General features: G+C 46.2%; 1 protein-coding gene across 3 annotated transcripts in view; it reads left to right on the forward strand.

Moving 5' to 3' along the window:
• Positions 1-5,613: 5,613 nt before the first annotated feature.
• Positions 5,614-18,469, forward strand: part of LOC129847194 (E3 ubiquitin-protein ligase TRAF7-like) — an 18,428-nt gene continuing 5,572 nt past the window's right edge. For 2 of the 3 annotated variants that reach the window (XM_055915014.1, XM_055915016.1), the window contains exons 1-7: positions 5,614-5,762; positions 11,173-11,366; positions 12,200-12,291; positions 15,159-15,275; positions 15,842-15,934; positions 16,308-16,341; positions 17,681-17,987. In XM_055915014.1, coding sequence (XP_055770989.1) covers positions 11,315-11,366; positions 12,200-12,291; positions 15,159-15,275; positions 15,842-15,934; positions 16,308-16,341; positions 17,681-17,987 — 695 coding nt within the window. In that variant the 5' untranslated portion in view covers positions 5,614-5,762; positions 11,173-11,314. Of the gene's footprint in view, positions 5,763-7,703; positions 7,776-11,172; positions 11,367-12,199; positions 12,292-15,158; positions 15,276-15,841; positions 15,935-16,307; positions 16,342-17,680; positions 17,988-18,469 lie in introns of those variants that run through there. The other variant, XM_055915015.1, reaches the window with a different exon arrangement.

Consider the following 18,469-nt stretch of genomic DNA (forward strand, 5'->3'; position numbering starts at 1 on the left):
CGTCCGTTTCGGGAAAGTACCTGCGTAATTGCGCACATAGCTCACTCAGGTGCTTCGCTATATCACATTTGACATTGTCCGTAAGCTTGAGTTCATTTACACACAAAATAAATCATACAAGGATGGAAAGACCTGTGTGTTGTCCTTGTTAATGCAGACAGAGAAGAGCTCCAACTTCTTAATCATAGCCTCAATTTTGTCCCGCACATTGAATATAGTTGCAGAGAGTCCCTGTAATTGTCACTTCCTGACCTTAATTCCTTTTTTTTATGTCTCTATTTTAGTTTGGTCAGGGCGTGAGTTGGGGTGGGCATTCTACGTTGTTTTTCTGTGTGTTTATATTCTATGTTTGTAGGTCTAGGTTTTCTGTTTCTATGTGTTTGGCCTAGTGTGGTTCTCAATCAGAGGCAGCTGTCTACCGTTGTCTCTGATTGAGAACCATACTTAGGTAGCCTGTTTTCCCACTATGATTTGTGGGTAGTTGTATTCTGTCTTTGTATTAGTTACCAGACGGAACTGTTTCGGGTTGTTCTTTGTTTGTTAATTTTTTGTATTTTAGTGTTCAGTGCATTTTAATAAAATGACGAACACTTACCACGCTACACATTGGTCCGATCCTTCCTCCTCCTCCTCCTCCTCAGACAGAGAGGAGATCCGTTACAGTAATCCTAGATTCAGATCATTCAGGAAAGAAAGAAACATCACCCAGATAGGCCAGTCGTGATAGGCCAGTCGTGATAGGCCAGTCGTGATAGGCCAGTCGTGATAGGCCAGTCGTGATAGGCCAGTCGTGATAGGCCAGTCGTGATAGGCCAGCCGTGATAGGCCAGTTGTGATAGGCCAGTCGTGATAGGCCAGCCGTGATAGGCCAGTCGTGATAGGCCAGTCGTGATAGGCCAGTCGTGATAGGCCAGCCGTGATAGGCCAGTCGTGATAGGCCAGTCGTGATAGGCCAGTCGTGTAAGAAACTCGAGCGTTGGACTAGTAACCGAAAAGTTGCAATATTGAATCCCCGAGCTGACGTGGTAGAAATCTGTCGTTCTGCCCCTGAACAAGGCAGTTAACCGACTGTTCCTAGGCCAGTTAACCCACTGTTCCTAGACCAGTTAACCCACTGTTCCTAGACCAGTTAACTCACTGTTCCTAGACCAGTTAACCCACTGTTCCTAGACAAGTTAACCCCACTGTTCCTAGACCAGTTAACCCACTGTTCCTAGACCAGTTAACACACTGTTCCTAGACCAGTTAACCCACTGTTCCTAGACCAGTTAACCCCACTGTTCCTAGACCAGTTAACCCACTGTTCCTAGACCAGTTAACCCACTGTTCCTAGACCAGTTAACCCCCTGTTCCTAGACCAGTTAACCCACTGTTCCTAGACCAGTTAACCCACTGTTCCTAGACCAGTTAACCCACTGTTCCTAGACCAGTTAACCCACTGTTCCTAGACCAGTTAACCCACTGTTCCTAGACCAGTTAACCCACTGTTCCTAGACCAGTTAACCCCCTGTTCCTAGACCAGTTAACCCACTGTTCCTAGACCAGTTAACCCACTGTTCCTAGACCAGTTAACCCACTGTTCCTAGACCAGTTAACCCACTGTTCCTAGACCAGTTAACCCACTGTTCCTAGACCAGTTAACCACACTGTTCCTAGACCAGTTAACCCACTGTTCCTAGACCAGTTAACCCACTGTTCCTAGACCAGTTAACCCACTGTTCCTAGACCAGTTAACCCACTGTTCCTAGACCAGTTAACCACACTGTTCCTAGACCAGTTAACCCACTGTTCCTAGACCAGTTAACCCACTGTTCCTAGACCAGTTAACCCACTGTTCCTAGACCAGTTAACCCACTGTTCCTAGACCAGTTAACCCCCTGTTCCTAGACTAGTTAACCCACTGTTCAGAGACCAGTTAACCCACTGTTCCTAGACCAGTTAACCCACTGTTCCTAGACCAGTTAACCCCCTGTTCCTAGACCAGTTAACCCCACTGTTCCTAGACCAGTTAACCCCACTGTTCCTAGACCAGTTAACCCACTGTTCCTAGACGAGTTAACCCACTGTTCCTAGACCAGTTAACCCACTGTTCCTAGGCCAGTTAACCCACTGTTCCTAGACCAGTTAACCCACTGTTCCTAGACCAGTTAACCCACTGTTCCTAGACCAGTTAACACACTGTTCCTAGACCAGTTAACCCCACTGTTCCTAGACCAGTTAACCCACTGTTCCTAGACCAGTTAACCCACTGTTCCTAGACCAGTTAACCCAATGTTCCTAGACCAGTTAACCCACTGTTCCTAGACCAGTTAACCCACTGTTCCTAGACCAGTTAACCCACTGTTCCTAGACCAGTTAACCCACTGTTCCTAGACCAGTTAACCCCACTGTTCCTAGACCAGTTAACCCACTGTTCCTAGACCAGTTAACCCACTGTTCCTAGACCAGTTAACCCACTGTTCCTAGACCAGTTAACCCACTGTTCCCAGGTAGGCTGACAGTTAACCCCACTGTTCCTAGACCAGTTAACCCACTGTTCCTAGACCAGTTAACCCACTGTTCCTAGACCAGTTAACCCACTGTTCCTAGACCAGTTAACCCACTGTTCCTAGACCAGTTAACCCCACTGTTCCTAGACCAGTTAACCCACTGTTCCTAGACCAGTTAACCCACTGTTCCTAGACCAGTTAACCCACTGTTCCTAGACCAGTTAACCCACTGTTCCTAGACCAGTTAAGCCACTGTTCCTAGACCAGTTAACCCACTGTTCCTAAACCAGTTAACCCACTGTTCCTAGACCAGTTAACCCACTGTTCCTAGACCAGTTAACCCACTGTTCCTAGACCAGTTAACCCCACTGTTCCTAGACCAGTTAACCCACTGTTCCTAGACCAGTTAACCCACTGTTCCTAGACCAGTTAACCCACTGTTCCTAAACCAGTTAACCCACTGTTCCTAGACCAGTTAACCCACTGTTCCTAGACCAGTTAACCCACTGTTCCTAGGTAGGCTGACAGTTAACCCCACTGTTCCTAGACCAGTTAACCCACTGTTCCTAGACCAGTTAACCCACTGTTCCTACACCAGTTAACCCACTGTTCCCAGGTAGGCTGACAGTTAATCCACTGTTCCTAGACCAGTTAACCCACTGTTCCCCAGTAGACTGACAGTTAACCCACTGTTCCATGGTAGACTGGCAGTTAACCCACTGTTCCCGGTAGGCTGACAGTTAACCCACTGTTCCATGGTAGGCTGACAGTTAACCCACTGTTCCATGGTAGACTGACAGTTAACCCACTGTTCCCGGTAGACTGACAGTTTACCCACTGTTCCCCGGTAGGCTGACAGTTAACCTTAACCCACTGTTCCTAGACCAGTTAACCCACTGTTCCTAGACCAGATAACCCACTGTTCCCAGGTAGGCTGACAGTTAACCCCACTGTTCCTAGACTAGTTAACCCCCTGTTCCTAGACCAGTTAACCCCACTGTTCCTAGACCAGTTAACCCACTGTTCCTAGACCAGTTAACCCACTGTTCCTAGACCAGTTAACCCACTGTTCCTAGACCAGTTAACCCACTGTTCCTAGACCAGTTAACCCAATGTTCCTAGACCAGTTAACCCCACTGTTCCTAGACCAGTTAACCACACTGTTCCTAGACCAGTTAACCCACTGTTCCTAGACCAGTTAACCCACTGTTCCCAGGTAGGCTGACAGTTAACCCCACTGTTCCTAGACCAGTTAACCCACTGTTCCTAGACCAGTTAACCCACTGTTCCTAGACCAGTTAACCCACTGTTCCTAGACCAGTTAACCCACTGTTCCTAGACCAGTTAACCCCACTGTTCCTAGACCAGTTAACCCACTGTTCCTAGACCAGTTAACCCACTGTTCCTAGACCAGTTAACCCACTGTTCCTAGACCAGTTAACCCACTGTTCCTAGACCAGTTAACCCACTGTTCCTAGACCAGTTAACCCACTGTTCCTAGACCAGTTAACCCACTGTTCCTAGACCAGTTAACCCACTGTTCCCAGGTAGGCTGACAGTTAACACACTGTTCCTAGACCAGTTAACCCCACTGTTCCTATACCAGTTAACCCACTGTTCCTAGACCAGTTAACCCCACTGTTCCTAGACCAGTTAACCCAATGTTCCTAGACCAGTTAACCCACTGTTCCTAGACCAGTTAACCCACTGTTCCTAGACCAGTTAACCCACTGTTCCCCGGTAGGCTGACAGTTAACCCACTGTTCCCCGGTAGGCTGACAGTTAACCCACTGTTCCCCGGTAGCTGACAGTTAACCCACTGTTCCCCGGTAGGCTGACAGTTAACCCACTGTTCCCAGGTAGGCTGACAGTTAACCCCACTGTTCCTAGACCAGTTAACCCACTGTTCCCAGGTAGGCTGACAGTTAACCCACTGTTCCTAGACCAGTTAACCCACTGTTCCTAGACCAGTTAACCCACTGTTCCCCGGTAGGCTGACAGTTAACCCACTGTTCCCCGGTAGGCTGACAGTTAACCCACTGTTCCCCGGTAGGCTGACAGTTAACCCACTGTTCCCCGGTAGGCTGACAGTTAACCCACTGTTCCCAGGTAGGTGACAGTTAACCCACTGTTCCTAGACCAGTTAACCCACTGTTCCCAGGTAGGCTGACAGTTAACCCACTGTTCCTAGACCAGTTAACCCCACTGTTCCCAGGTAGGCTGACAGTTAACCCACTGTTCCTAGACCAGTTAACCCACTGTTCCTAGACCAGTTAACCCACTGTTCCCAGGTAGGCTGACGGTTAACCCCACTGTTCCTAGACCAGTTAACCCCACTGTTCCCCGGTAGGCTGACAGTTAACCCCACTGTTCCTAGACCAGTTAACCCACTGTTCCTAGACCAGTTAACCCACTGTTCCCAGGTAGGCTGACAGTTAACCCCACTGTTCCTAGACCAGTTAACCCCACAGTTCCTAGACCAGTTAACCCACTGTTCCTAGACCAGTTAACCCCACTGTTCCCAGGTAGGCTGACAGTTAACCCACTGTTCCTAGACCAGTTAACCCACTGTTCCTAGACCAGTTAACCCACTGTTCCCCGGTAGGCTGACAGTTAACCCACTGTTCCCCGGTAGGCTGACAGTTAACCCACTGTTCCTAGACCAGTTAACCCCACTGTTCCCCGGTAGGCTGACAGTTAACCCCACTGTTCCTAGACCAGTTAACCCACTGTTCCTAGACCAGTTAACCCACTGTTCCCAGGTAGGCTGACAGTTAACCCCACTGTTCCTAGACCAGTTAACCCACTGTTCCCAGGTAGGCTGACAGTTAACCCCACTGTTCCTAGACCAGTTAACCCCACAGTTAACCCCACAATGGAATTCCATGAGCTGAACTCTAAAGCCAAAGATTTTTTATAAATAAACCAAGATAGACCACAGCCTGTCGTTTCAAATGGGAACAAATTAGATATAGTGGGCAGAACCAAGCAGGGGCTAGCGAGATCCTATTGGCGCCTTCTAGCATTTATTTACATATTTCCTTTGGGGAACGCCTACTCTGAAATGCGCGTGTGCAATAACTAAATTTGCCTTTGCACGATTTCTAAACAACAGTCAGTAAGTCAAAAAAAATCATACCCATGATACATTGCGGTCTTTGACTGTATCGAACATGGTCGAAGGACTTCCGCTTCTCCTACTGCTTGTTGTGTGAGGCGAGAGAGAGGAAAAGGAGCATTTCAACTGCACAGTTTTTACGATTTATCAGAATGGTAAGGTCACTCACGAACTGTGATTATGTTAAATGTGCCATAGCATTGGTAACAGCATAGTTATATATATATAATATATATATCTGTTTGTTGCAGTGTATGCTATCATTTAAAGTCACACACATTCCGAACAGCTGTAACGTTATTTCAACAGCTGGATTCTAGCTAGTTTTTTATCATCCAGCTAGCCAACTCTTCAGTGGTGTATTCGTTATGGAAACAGTTTACCGTTTTTAAGAACCAAAAAACGGAAGCAAACAGAACGAAACGGGGATGGACCTACCTGAATCTGTCCCAATAGATTCTCCCATTTTGGAGAAAAACGGTTTCTGTTTACAAAAACGTTGTGCAACAAGAATCGGTGAAATGATTAAACCCATGATAGCAGTGATTGCTAATTTAACTAGTCTGTTTCGTAATGATAGCTAGCTAAGTCTCTACAGCTAATGCTAGCAAGCTAACCAGCTGAAGAACTAGTCTGTTTCGGTATGATAGCTAGCTAAGTCTCTACAGCTAATGCTAGCAAGCTAACCAGCTGAAGAACTAGTCTGTTTCGGTATGATAGCTAGCTAAGTCTCTACGGCTAAAGCTAGCAAGCTAACCAGCTGGAGGACTAGTCTGTCTCGGTATGATAGCTAGCTAAGTCTCTACGGCTAAAGCTAGCAAGCTAACCAGCTGGAGGACTAGTCTGTTTCGGTATGATAGCTAGCTATGTCTCTACAGCTAAAGCTAGCAAGCTAACCAGGTGGAGGACTAGTCTGTCTCGGTATGATAGCTAGCTAAGTCTCTACAGCTAAAGCTAGCAAGCTGAAGGACTAGTCTGTCTCGATATGATAGCTAGCTAAGTCTCTACAGCTAATGCTAGCAAGCTAACCAGCTGAAGGACTAGTCTGTTTCGGTATGATAGCTAGCTAAGTCTCTACAGCTAATGCTAGCAAGCTAACCAGCTGGAGGACTAGTCTGTCTCGGTATGATAGCTAGCTAAGTCTCTACAGCTAATGCTAGCAAGCTAACCAGCTGAAGAACTAGTCTGTTTCGGTATGATAGCTAGCTAAGTCTCTACAGATAAAGCTAGCAAGCTGAAGGACTAGTCTGTCTCGGTATGATAGCTAGCTAAGTCTCTACAGCTAATGCTAGCAAGCTAACCAGCTGAAGAACTAGTCTGTTTCGGTATGATAGCTAACTAAGTCTCTACGGCTAAAGCTAGCAAGCTAACCAGCTGAAGAACTAGTCTGTTTCGGTATGATAGCTAGCTAAGTCTCTACGGCTAAAGCTAGCAAGCTAACCAGCTGAAGAACTAGTCTGTTTCGGTATGATAGCTAACTAAGTCTCTACGGCTAAAGCTAGCAAGCTAACCAGCTGAAGAACTAGTCTGTTTCGGTATGATAGCTAGCTAAGTCTCTACGGCTAAAGCTAGCAAGCTAACCAGCTGAAGAACTAGTCTGTTTCGTGTGATGATGGATGGCAGACTCGCTGTAACGTTACAATTATTGGCATATGTCGAACTGTTTTTGCTGCACTGGAGCTAGCTAGCTATTTTGGTGATAATTTCCTAGCTAGCTTACACATCATCATTGACCATTTGCATTTTATGCTGGCAAGCCATGTAGATAACGTTAGCTAGCAGATGGTACGTTTAACGTTAGCTACCTTAACTATCAGTATGTGAATCGATTTGGCCCAGTGCCCAGGAGTGAGTTAACGTTAGTTCGGTATGCCCCTTTATGTCTCTCAATCTTTCTGTCTCTCTCTTTCTGTCTCTCTCTCTCTTTCTGTCTCTCTCTCTCTTTCTGTCTCTCTCTCTCTCTTTATGCCTCTCTCTTTCTGTCTGTCTCTCTCTGTCTCTCTCTCTTTCTGTCTCTCTCTGTCTCTCTCTCTTTCTGTCTCTCTCTCTCTCTCTCTTTCTGCCTCTCTCTCTCTGACAGGGGGGGGGGGGGGGGGGGGGGACCACTCACGTATTCCCGACGATTAGTAGTTCCAAGCAGTTTTCATTGGCTGATTCAGTATGACCATGTGAGGTGACGCTCTGGATGCCTTTCTGTTTACATCATGAGTTTGGAGAGGAGCAGATGGCAAGAGAAACACTGCTCTGGTCTCTGTAGACTCGGTCCTCTTGTTACATATTTATTATCTCATCAGGACTACATGGAAAGAGGGAGCAGTATTGGGGTTTTGACTTGGTCCTCTTGTTACATATTTATTATCTCTTCAGGACTACATGGAAAGAGGGAGCAGTATTGGGGTTTTGACTTGGTCCTCTTGTTACATATTTATTATCTCATCAGGACTACATGGAAAGAGGGAGCAGTATTGGGGTTTTGACTTGGTCCTCTTGTTACATATTTATTATCTCATCAGGACTACATGGAAAGAGGGAGCAGTATTGGGGTTTTGACTTGGTCCTCTTGTTACATATTTATTATCTCATCAGGACTACATGGAAAGAGAAACACTGCTCTGGTCTCTGTAGACTCGGTCCTCTTGTTACATATTTATTATCTCATCAGGACTACATGGAAAGAGGGAGCAGTATTGGGGTTTTGACTTGGTCCTCTTGTTACATATTTGTTATCTCTTCAGGACTACATGGAAAGAGGGAGCAGTATTGGGGTTTTGACTTGGTCCTCTTGTTACATATTTATTATCTCATCAGGACTACATGGAAAGAGGGAGCAGTATTGGGGTTTTGACTTGGTCCTCTTGTTACATATTTATTATCTCATCAGGACTACATGGAAAGAGAAACACTGCTCTGGTCTCTGTAGACTTGGTCCTCTTGTTACATATTTATTATCTCATCAGGACTACATGGAAAGAGGGAGCAGTATTGGGGTTTTGACTTGGTCCTCTTGTTACATATTTATTATCTCTTCAGGACTACATGGAAAGAGGGAGCAGTATTGTGGTTTTGACTTGGTCCTCTTGTTACATATTTATTATCTCATCAGGACTACATGGAAAGAGGGAGCAGTATTGGGGTTTTGACTTGGTCCTCTTGTTACATATTTATTATCTCATCAGGACTACATGGAAAGAGGGAGCAGTATTGGGGTTTTGACTTGGTCCTCTTGTTACATATTTATTATCTCATCAGGACTACATGGAAAGAGGGAACAGTATTGGGGTTTTGACTTGGTCCTCTTGTTACATATTTATTATCTCTTCAGGACTACATGGAAAGAGGGAGCAGTATTGGGGTTTTGACTTGGTCCTCTTGTTACATATTTATTATCTCATCAGGACTACATGGAAAGAGGGAGCAGTATTGGGGTTTTGACTTGGTCCTCTTGTTACATATTTATTATCTCATCAGGACTACATGGAAAGAGGGAGCAGTATTGGGGTTTTGACTTGGTCCTCTTGTTACATATTTATTATCTCATCAGGACTACATGGAAAGAGGGAGCAGTATTGTGGTTTTGACTTGGTCCTCTTGTTACATATTTATTATCTCATCAGGACTACATGGAAAGAGGGAGCAGTATTGGGGTTTTGACTTGGTCCTCTTGTTACATATTTATTATCTCATCAGGACTACATGGAAAGAGGGAGCAGTATTGGGGTTTTGACTTGGTCCTCTTGTTACATATTTATTATCTCATCAGGACTACATGGAAAGAGGGAGCAGTATTGGGGTTTTGACTTGGTCCTCTTGTTACATATTTATTATCTCATCAGGACTACATGGAAAGAGGGAGCAGTATTGGGGTTTTGACTTGGTCCTCTTGTTACATATTTATTATCTCATCAGGACTACATGGAAAGAGGGAGCAGTATTGTGGTTTTGACTTGGTCCTCTTGTTACATATTTATTATCTCATCAGGACTACATGGAAAGAGGGAGCAGTATTGTGGTTTTGACTTGGTCCTCTTGTTACATATTTATTATCTCATCAGGACTACATGGAAAGAGGGAGCAGTATTGGGGTTTTGACTTGGTCCTCTTGTTACATATTTATTATCTCATCAGGACTACATGGAAAGAGGGAGCAGTATTGGGGTTTTGACTTGGTCCTCTTGTTACATATTTATTATCTCTTCAGGACTACATGGTGCGAGGGAGGAGTATTGGGGTTTTGTGCAGATGTCTGTTTTTCCACTGGCCAGGAAGGCGTTGGTATGTAGTCCTGTGTAGCACTGAGTTGTAGATCATTGATAGTTGTCAAAGTAGGCTGTGTTGTCTTCAGGTCAGAGCTGAGATGGTAACCTGTTGGTCTGATAGGTTGTCATTTGTTAAGTTGGAACAGTTTCCATTAGATTGCAGACCTGTCACCGATCTTATTTGAAGTGATCAAGAGTAATCCTGGCTGTGTCCAGTGTGTGGGTTCCCCTGTACCACCTGTACCTCTGACCTCCTGTACCTCTCCCCCCACAGGCTGTAGAGGTTGTGTCCAGTGTGTGGGTTCCCCTGTACCTCTGACCTCCTGTACCTCTCCCCCCCCAGGCTGTAGAGGCTGTGTCCAGTGTGTGGGTTCCCCTGTACCTCTGACCTCCTGTACCCCCCCCCCCCACAGGCTGTAGAGGTTGTGTCCAGTGTGTGGGTTCCCCTGTACCTCTGACCTCCTGTACCTCTCCCCCCACAGGCTGTAGAGGCTGTGTCCAGTGTGTGGGTTCCCCTGTACCTCTGACCTCCTGTACCCCCCCCCCACAGGCTGTAGAGGCTGTGTCCAGTGTGTGGGTTCCCCTGTACCTCTGACCTCCTGTACCTCTCCCCCCCCAGGCTGTAGAGGTTGTGTCCAGTGTGTGGGTTCCCCTGTACCTCTGACCTCCTGTACCTCTCCCCCCACAGGCTGTAGAGGCTGTGTCCAGTGTGTGGGTTCCCCTGTACCTCTGACCTCCTGTACCTCTCCCCCCACAGGCTGTAGAGGCTGTGTCCAGTGTGTGGGTTCCCCTGTACCTCTGACCTCCTGTACCTCTCCCCCCCCAGGCTGTAGAGGCTGTGTCCAGTGTGTGGGTTCCCCTGTACCTCTGACCTCCTGTACCTCTCCCCCCACAGGCTGTAGAGGCTGTGTCCAGTGTGTGGGTTCCCCTGTACCTCTGACCTCCTGTACCTCTCCCCCCCCCAGGCTGTAGAGGCTGTGTCCAGTGTGTGGGTTCCCCTGTACCTCTGACCTCCTGTACCCCCCCCCCCACAGGCTGTAGAGGCTGTGTCCAGTGTGTGGGTTCCCCTGTACCTCTGACCTCCTGTACCTCTCCCCCACAGGCTGTAGAGGCTGTGTCCAGTGTGTGGGTTCCCCTGTACCTCTGACCTCCTGTACCTCTCCCCCCCCAGGCTGTAGAGGCTGTGTCCAGTGTGTGGGTTCCCCTGTACCTCTGACCTCCTGTACCTCTCCCCCCCCAGGCTGTAGAGGCTGTGTCCAGTGTGTGGGTTCCCCTGTACCTCTGACCTCCTGTACCTCTCCCCCCACAGGCTGTAGAGGCTGTGTCCAGTGTGTGAGCAGCAGTGAGTGGCCTCTACACCAGCACCTCCAGAGCAGCAGCCTGCCACCCAGCTAGACATCTCAACCCCCCCCAGCCAGAACCCCCCCCCAGCGGGGTGATAGACCACCAGCATGGAGGCCTCCTTCGGCCCCACCTTCTCAGCCGTGGTTCCTGGAGCTAAAAGTGAGTCCACCTCAGCAAAACCTCTTGTCATGGAAAACGTCTGTTACTCAGGGAAAACCTCTGCCACTCAGGATAAGGAATCATGTCAGCTGATATCCATTCTACCTGCAACATCCTGGAAGTGTAGCCTCACTGACTCAGCACTAGGTGTGTCAGACATAGAAATATATTATCTAGATTCTATGGTGTCAGTGTAACCTCACTGACTCAGCCCTAGGTGTCAGACATAGAAATATATAATCTAGATTCTATGGTGTCAGTGTAACCTCACTGACTCAGCCCTAGGTGTGTCAGACATAGAAATATATAATCTAGATTCTATGGTGTCAGTGTAACCTCACTGACTCAGCCCTAGGTGTCAGACATAGAAATATATAATCTAGATTCTATGGTGTCAGTGTAACCTCACTGACTCAGCCCTAGGTGTGTCAGACATAGAAATATATAATCTAGATTCTATGGTGTCAGTGTAACCTCACTGACTCAGCCCTAGGTGTCAGACATAGAAATATATAATCTAGATTCTATGGTGTCAGTGTAACCTCACTGACTCAGCCCTAGATGTGTCAGACATAGAAATATATAAATCTAGATTCTATATTGTCAGCGATTATTGTGGTAACTTCCTAGTGAGTTTAAGGTCACTATGCTAACTACTCTATATGGTAGCTAGCTATATGCTAACTACATATTAACCCCAGACTCTCTTTCTCCACTCCGCTCTGTGTTCAGCTGAGTTTAAGGTCACCATGGTAACTGAATGGTACCTAAATATGGTTAAACTGTAAGTTAACTAAGGGTGACCCCAGACTCTCTCTCTCTCTCTGTTCCAGCGGAAGCTTCCAGTACCTACAAGCAGCACCGTCGTACCCCCTCATCCTCCAGTACCCTCACATACTCGCCACGAGACGACGAGGATGGCATGGTACACACACACACACACACACACACACACACACACACACACACACACACACACACACACACACACACACACACACACACACACACACACACACACACACACACACACACAGATTTAGCTCATGATGTCTGACTCAGTACTGGTACTCTGTGTATATAACCTAGTTATCCTAGTTAAATTCCCAATCTGGCCCTCAAACCATCATGGTCACCTAATAATCCCCAGTTTACAATTGGCTCATTCATCCCCCTCCTCTCCCCTGTAACTATTCCCCAGGTCGTTGCTGCAAATGAGAACGTGTTCTCAGTCAATTTACCTGGTAAAATAACGGTAAAATAAATAAATAAATAAAATCATTACTCAGTACTAGTACCCTGTGTATATAACCTAGTTATCATTACTCAGTACTGGTACCCTGTGTATATAACCTAGTTATCATTACTCAGTACTGGTACCCTGTGTATATAACCTAGTTATCATTACTCAGTACTGGTACCCTGTGTATATAACCTAGTTATCATTACTCAGTACTGGTACCCTGTGTATATAACCTAGTTATCATTACTCATTACTGGTACCCTGTGTATATAACCTAGTTATCATTACTCAGTACTGGTACCCTGTGTATATAACCTAGTTATCATTACTCAGTACTGGTACCCTGTGTATATAACCTAGTTATCATTACTCAGTACTGGTACCCTGTGTATATAACCTAGTTATCATTACTCAGTACTGGTACCCTGTGTATATAACCTAGTTATCATTACTCAGTACTGGTACCCTGTGTATATAACCTAGTTATCATTACTCAGTACTGGTACCCTGTGTATATAATCTAGTTATCATTGACTCAGGACTGGTACCCTGTGTATATAACCTAGTTATCATTACTCATTACTGGTACCCTGTGTATATAACCTAGTTATCATTACTCAGTACTGGTACCCTGTGTATATAACCTAGTAATCATTACTCATTACTCAGTACTGGTACCCTGTGTATATAACCTAGTTATCATTGACTCAGTACTGGTACCCTGTGTATATAACCTAGTTATCATTACTCAGTACTGGTACCCTGTGTATATAACCTAGTTATCATTACTCAGTACTGGTACCCTGTGTATATAACCTAGTTATCATTACTCAGTACTTGTACCCTGTGTATATAACCTAGTTATCATTACTCATTACTCAGTACTGGTACCCCGTGTATATAACCTAGTTATCATTACTCAGTACTGGTACCCTGTGTATATAACCTAGTTATCATTACTCAGTACTGGTACCCTGTGTATATAACCTAGTTATCATTACTCAGTACTGGTACCCTGTGTATATAACCTAGTTATCATTACTCAGTACTGGTACCCTGTGTATATAACCTAGTTATCATTACTCAGTACTGGTACCCTGTGTATATAACCTAGTTATCATTACTGATACCCTGTGTATATAACCTAGTTATCATTACTCAGTACTGGTACCCTGTGTATATAACCTAGTTATCATTACTAGTACCCTGTGTATATAACCTAGTTATCATTACTCAGTACTGGTACCCTGTGTATATAACCTAGTTATCATTACTAGTACCCTGTGTATATAACCTAGTTATCATTACTCAGTACTGGTACCCTGTGTATATAACCTAGTTATCATTACTCAGTACTAGTACCCTGTGTATATAACCTAGTTATCATTAGTACTGGTACCCTGTGTATATAACCTAGTTATCATTACTCAGTACTGGTACCCTGTGTATATAACCTAGTTATCATTACTCATTACTCAGTACTGGTACCCTGTGTATATAACCTAGTTATCATTACTCAGTACTGGTACCCTGTGTATATATATAACCTAGTTATCATTACTCAGTACTAGTACCCTGTGTATATAACCTAGTTATCATTACTCAGTACTGGTACTCTGTGTATATAACCTAGTTATCATTACTCAGTACTGGTACCCTGTGTATATATATAACCTAGTTATCATTACTCAGTACTGGTACCCTGTGTATATAACCTAGTTATCATTACTCAGTACTGGTACCCTGTGTATATAACCTAGTTATCATTACTCAGTACTGGTACCCTGTGTATATAACCTAGTTATCATTACTCAGTACTGGTACCCTGTGTATATAACCTAGTTATCATTACTCAGTACTGGTACCCTGTGTATATAACCTAGTTATCATTACTCAGTACTGGTACCCTGTGTATATAGCCTAGTTATCATTACTCAGTACTGGTACCCTGTGTATATAACCTAGTTATCATTACTCAGTACTAGTACCCTGTGTATATAACCTAGTTATCATTACTCAGTACTGGTACCCTGTGTATATAACCTAGTTATCATTACTCAGTACTGGTACCCTGTGTATATAACCTAGTTATCATTACTCAGTACTGGTACCCTGTGTATATAACCTAGTTATCATTACTCAGTACTGGTACCCTGTGTATATAACCTAGTTATCATTACTCAGTACTGGTACCCTGTGTATATAACCTAGTTATCATTACTCATTACTCAGTACTGGTACCCTGTGTATATAACCTAGTTATCATTACTCAGTACTGGTACCCTGTGTATATAACCTAGTTATCATTACTCAGTACTGGTACCCTGTGTATATAACCTAGTTATCATTACTCAGTACTGGTACCCTGTGTATATAACCTAGTTATCATTATCACCTCTGTCTGTCTCTGTCTGTCTCTGTCTGTCTCTCTGTGTCTCTGTGTCTGTCTCTATGTCTCTCTCTCTCTGTCTCTCTGTCTCTCTCTCTGTCTCTCTCTCTGTCTCTCTCTCTCTCTGTTTCTCTCTCTGTCTGTCTCTCCGCCCCCCCAGCTCCCCATCAGCACCCCGAGGCGTTCTGACTCTGCCATCTCGGTGCGTTCCCTCCTCTCTGAGTCCAACATGTCTCTCCGCTCAACCTTTTCTCTTCACGAGGACGACGACGACACGGTACGACTACACGAATGATACTTCAATGCTAAAGATGCTAACAATTCTTCAACATTAAATATGCTAACGCGACGCTATCGATGCCTGTGTTAACTCGATGCTAACCATACCACAGTGCTACGATGCTAACGATACCATAGTGCTACGATGCTAACGATACCCCAGTGCTACGATGCTAACCATACCACAGTGCTACGATGCTAACCATACCACAGTGCTACGATGCTAACCATACCACAGTGCTACGATGCTAACGATACCCCAGTGCTACGATGCTAACCATACCCCAGTGCTACGATGCTAACCATACCCCAGTGCTTCGATGCTAACCTTACCACAGTGCTACGATGCTAACCATACCACAGTGCTACGGTGCTAACCATACCCCAGTGCTATCGATGCTAATGCTACCCCAGTGCTATCGATACCCCAGTGCTATCGATGCTAACGCTACCCCAGTGCTATCGATACCCCAGTGCTAACGATGCTGGTGATACCTGAATGCTAACTATGCTAACGATGCTGGTGATACCTGAATGCTAACCATGCTAACGGTGTGTGTGTAGGAGCCCCTGGTGTTTGCAGAGCAGCCGTCAGTGAAGCTGTGTTGTCAACTCTGCTGCAGCGTCTTCAAAGATCCCGTCATCACCACCTGTGGGGTGAGATAAACCATCCGCCTCTCTCTTCCTCACCCCTCTCCTCACCCCTCCTCTCCCCTCCTCTCCCGTCATCACCACCTGTGGGGTGAGAGAAACCATCCGCCTCTCCTCTCACTTCCTCACCCCTCTCCTCACCCCTGTTTGTCCTCCTTTTCTCACTTCCTCACCCCTCCTCTCCTCACCCCTGTTTGTCCTCCTCACCCCTCCTCTCCTCACCCCTGTTTGTCCTCCTCACCCCTCCTCGCCTCACCCCTGTTTGTCCTCCTCACCCCTCTCCTCACCCCTGCTTGTCCTCCTCACCCCTCCTCTCCTCACCCCTGTTTGTCCTCCTCACCCCTCCCTCATTGACCTCTGTCTCTGTCTCTCCCTCCAGCACACCTTCTGCAGACGCTGTGCCTTGACCTCCGGTAGGGGACTTTACCTACCTACACTGTTGGTTAAATAGTTAACCCTAAAGCATATAACTTTACCTACACCTTTGGTTAAAATAGTTAACCCTAAAGCATATCACTTTACCTACACTGTTGGTTAAATAGTTAACCCTAAAGCATATCACTTTACCTACACTGTTGGTTAAATAGTTAACCCTAAAGCATATCACTTTACCTACACTGTTGGTTAAATAGTTAACCCTAAAGCATATCACTTTACCTACACTGTTGGTTAAATAATTAACCCTAAAGCATATCACTTTACCTACACTGTTGGTTAAATAGTTAACCCTAAAGCATATCACTTTACCTACACTGTTGGTTAAATAGTTAACCCTAAAGCATATCACTTTACCTACACTGTTGGTTAAATAGTTAACCCTAAAGCATATCACTTTACCTACACTGTTGGTTAAATAATTAACCCTAAAGCATATCACTTTACCTACACTGTTGGTTAAATAGTTAACCCTAAAGCATATCACTTTACCTACACTGTTGGTTAAATAGTTAACCCTAAAGCATATCACTTTACCTACACTGTTGGTTAAATAGTTAACCCTAAAGCATATCACTTTACCTACACTGTTGGTTAAATAGTTAACCCTAAAGCATATCACTTTACCTACACTGTTGGTTAAATAGTTAACCCTAAAGCATATATAATGGCAAAGCAAATTGTTGTTGCATATGTTTGTTTCTCTCTCTCTCTATTTCCATCCCCCTCTCCCCTCCTCTCCCCTCCTCTCTCCCCTCCTCTCTCCCCTCCTCCCTCTCCCCTCCTCCACCCCTCTTTCCCCTCCTCCCCCTCCTCCACCCCTCTCTCTCCCCTCCTCCACCCCTCTCTCTCCCCTCCTCCACCCCTCTCTCTCCCCTCCTCTCTCTCCCCTCCTCCACCCCTCTCTCTCCCCTCCTCCACCCCTCTCTCTTCCCTCCTCCACCTCTCTCTCCTCCTCCACCTCTCCCCTCCTCTCCCCCCCCTCCACCCTCCTCTCTCTCCCCTCCTCTCTCTCCCCTCCTCTCCCCCCCCTCCACCCTCCTCTCTCTCCCTCCTCCCCCCCCCCCCTCCACCCTCCTCTCTCTCCCTCCTCTCTCTCCCCTCCTCTCCCCCCCCTCCACCCTCCTCTCTCTCCCTCCTCTTTCTCCCCTCCTCTCTCCCCTCCTCCACCCCTCTCTCTCCCCTCCTCTCTCTCTCCCCTCCTCTTCTCTCCCCTCCTCTCTCCCCCTCTCTCCTCCCCTCCTCTCTCTCCCCTCCTCTCTCTCCCCTCCTCCACCCCTCTCTCTCCCCTCCTCCACCCCTCTCTCTCCCCTCTAGATAAGTGTCCGGTGGACACGGCTAAGATGACGGTGGTGGTGAACAACATAGCCGTAGCAGAACAGATAGGAGAGCTGTTTATCCACTGTAAATACGGCTGCCGGCTCTTAAACACCAGCCCCACTTCTCCTAACGGGGCCGGTGGAGGGGTTTCTCCTAACGGGGCCGTTAGAGGGGTTTCCCCTAACGGGGCCGGTGGAGGCGCTACTGCTGGTAGGGGTGAAGGGACACCTAAGATGGGAGTATCTGGGAGCTTTGAGGTTGATCCAATGGGCTGTCCTTTTACCATCAAGCTCACCACACGCAAGTAAGGGTTTTCAAATGGCAATACATTTTTGAAATGTTACTTTTGGTTTAGTTAGTTATTGTGCTGTTGTAAATTTTTACTTATTTTTTAAAGGATAGTTCACTCTAAAAATCAAAAAAGTTTGTCAGCCGTCAATAAGGTGTCTGACGCGGAGACGGGCCTGTAGGGGGTCTGACTTTATATGGTGTCCATCTTTCCGTCGTTTATGGTTTAGCCATGAAACTGATTCATTTTGGAGGGAACGATCCCTTTGCCGGTTAGACGTCGGGGGGAACGATCCCTTTGCCGGTTAGACGTCGGGGGGAACGATCCCTTTGCCGGTTAGACGTCGGGGGGAACGATCCCTTTGCCGGTTAGACGTCGGAGGGAACGATCCCTTTGCCGGTTAGACGTCGGAGGGAACGATCCCTTTGCCGGTTAGACGTCGGGGGGAACGATCCCTTTGCCGGTTAGACGTCGGGGGGAACGATCCCTTTGCCGGT

The sequence above is a fragment of the Salvelinus fontinalis genome, unplaced genomic scaffold (assembly GCF_029448725.1).
Source record: "Salvelinus fontinalis isolate EN_2023a unplaced genomic scaffold, ASM2944872v1 scaffold_0755, whole genome shotgun sequence".
NCBI classification, from domain to species: Eukaryota; Metazoa; Chordata; class Actinopteri; order Salmoniformes; family Salmonidae; genus Salvelinus; species Salvelinus fontinalis.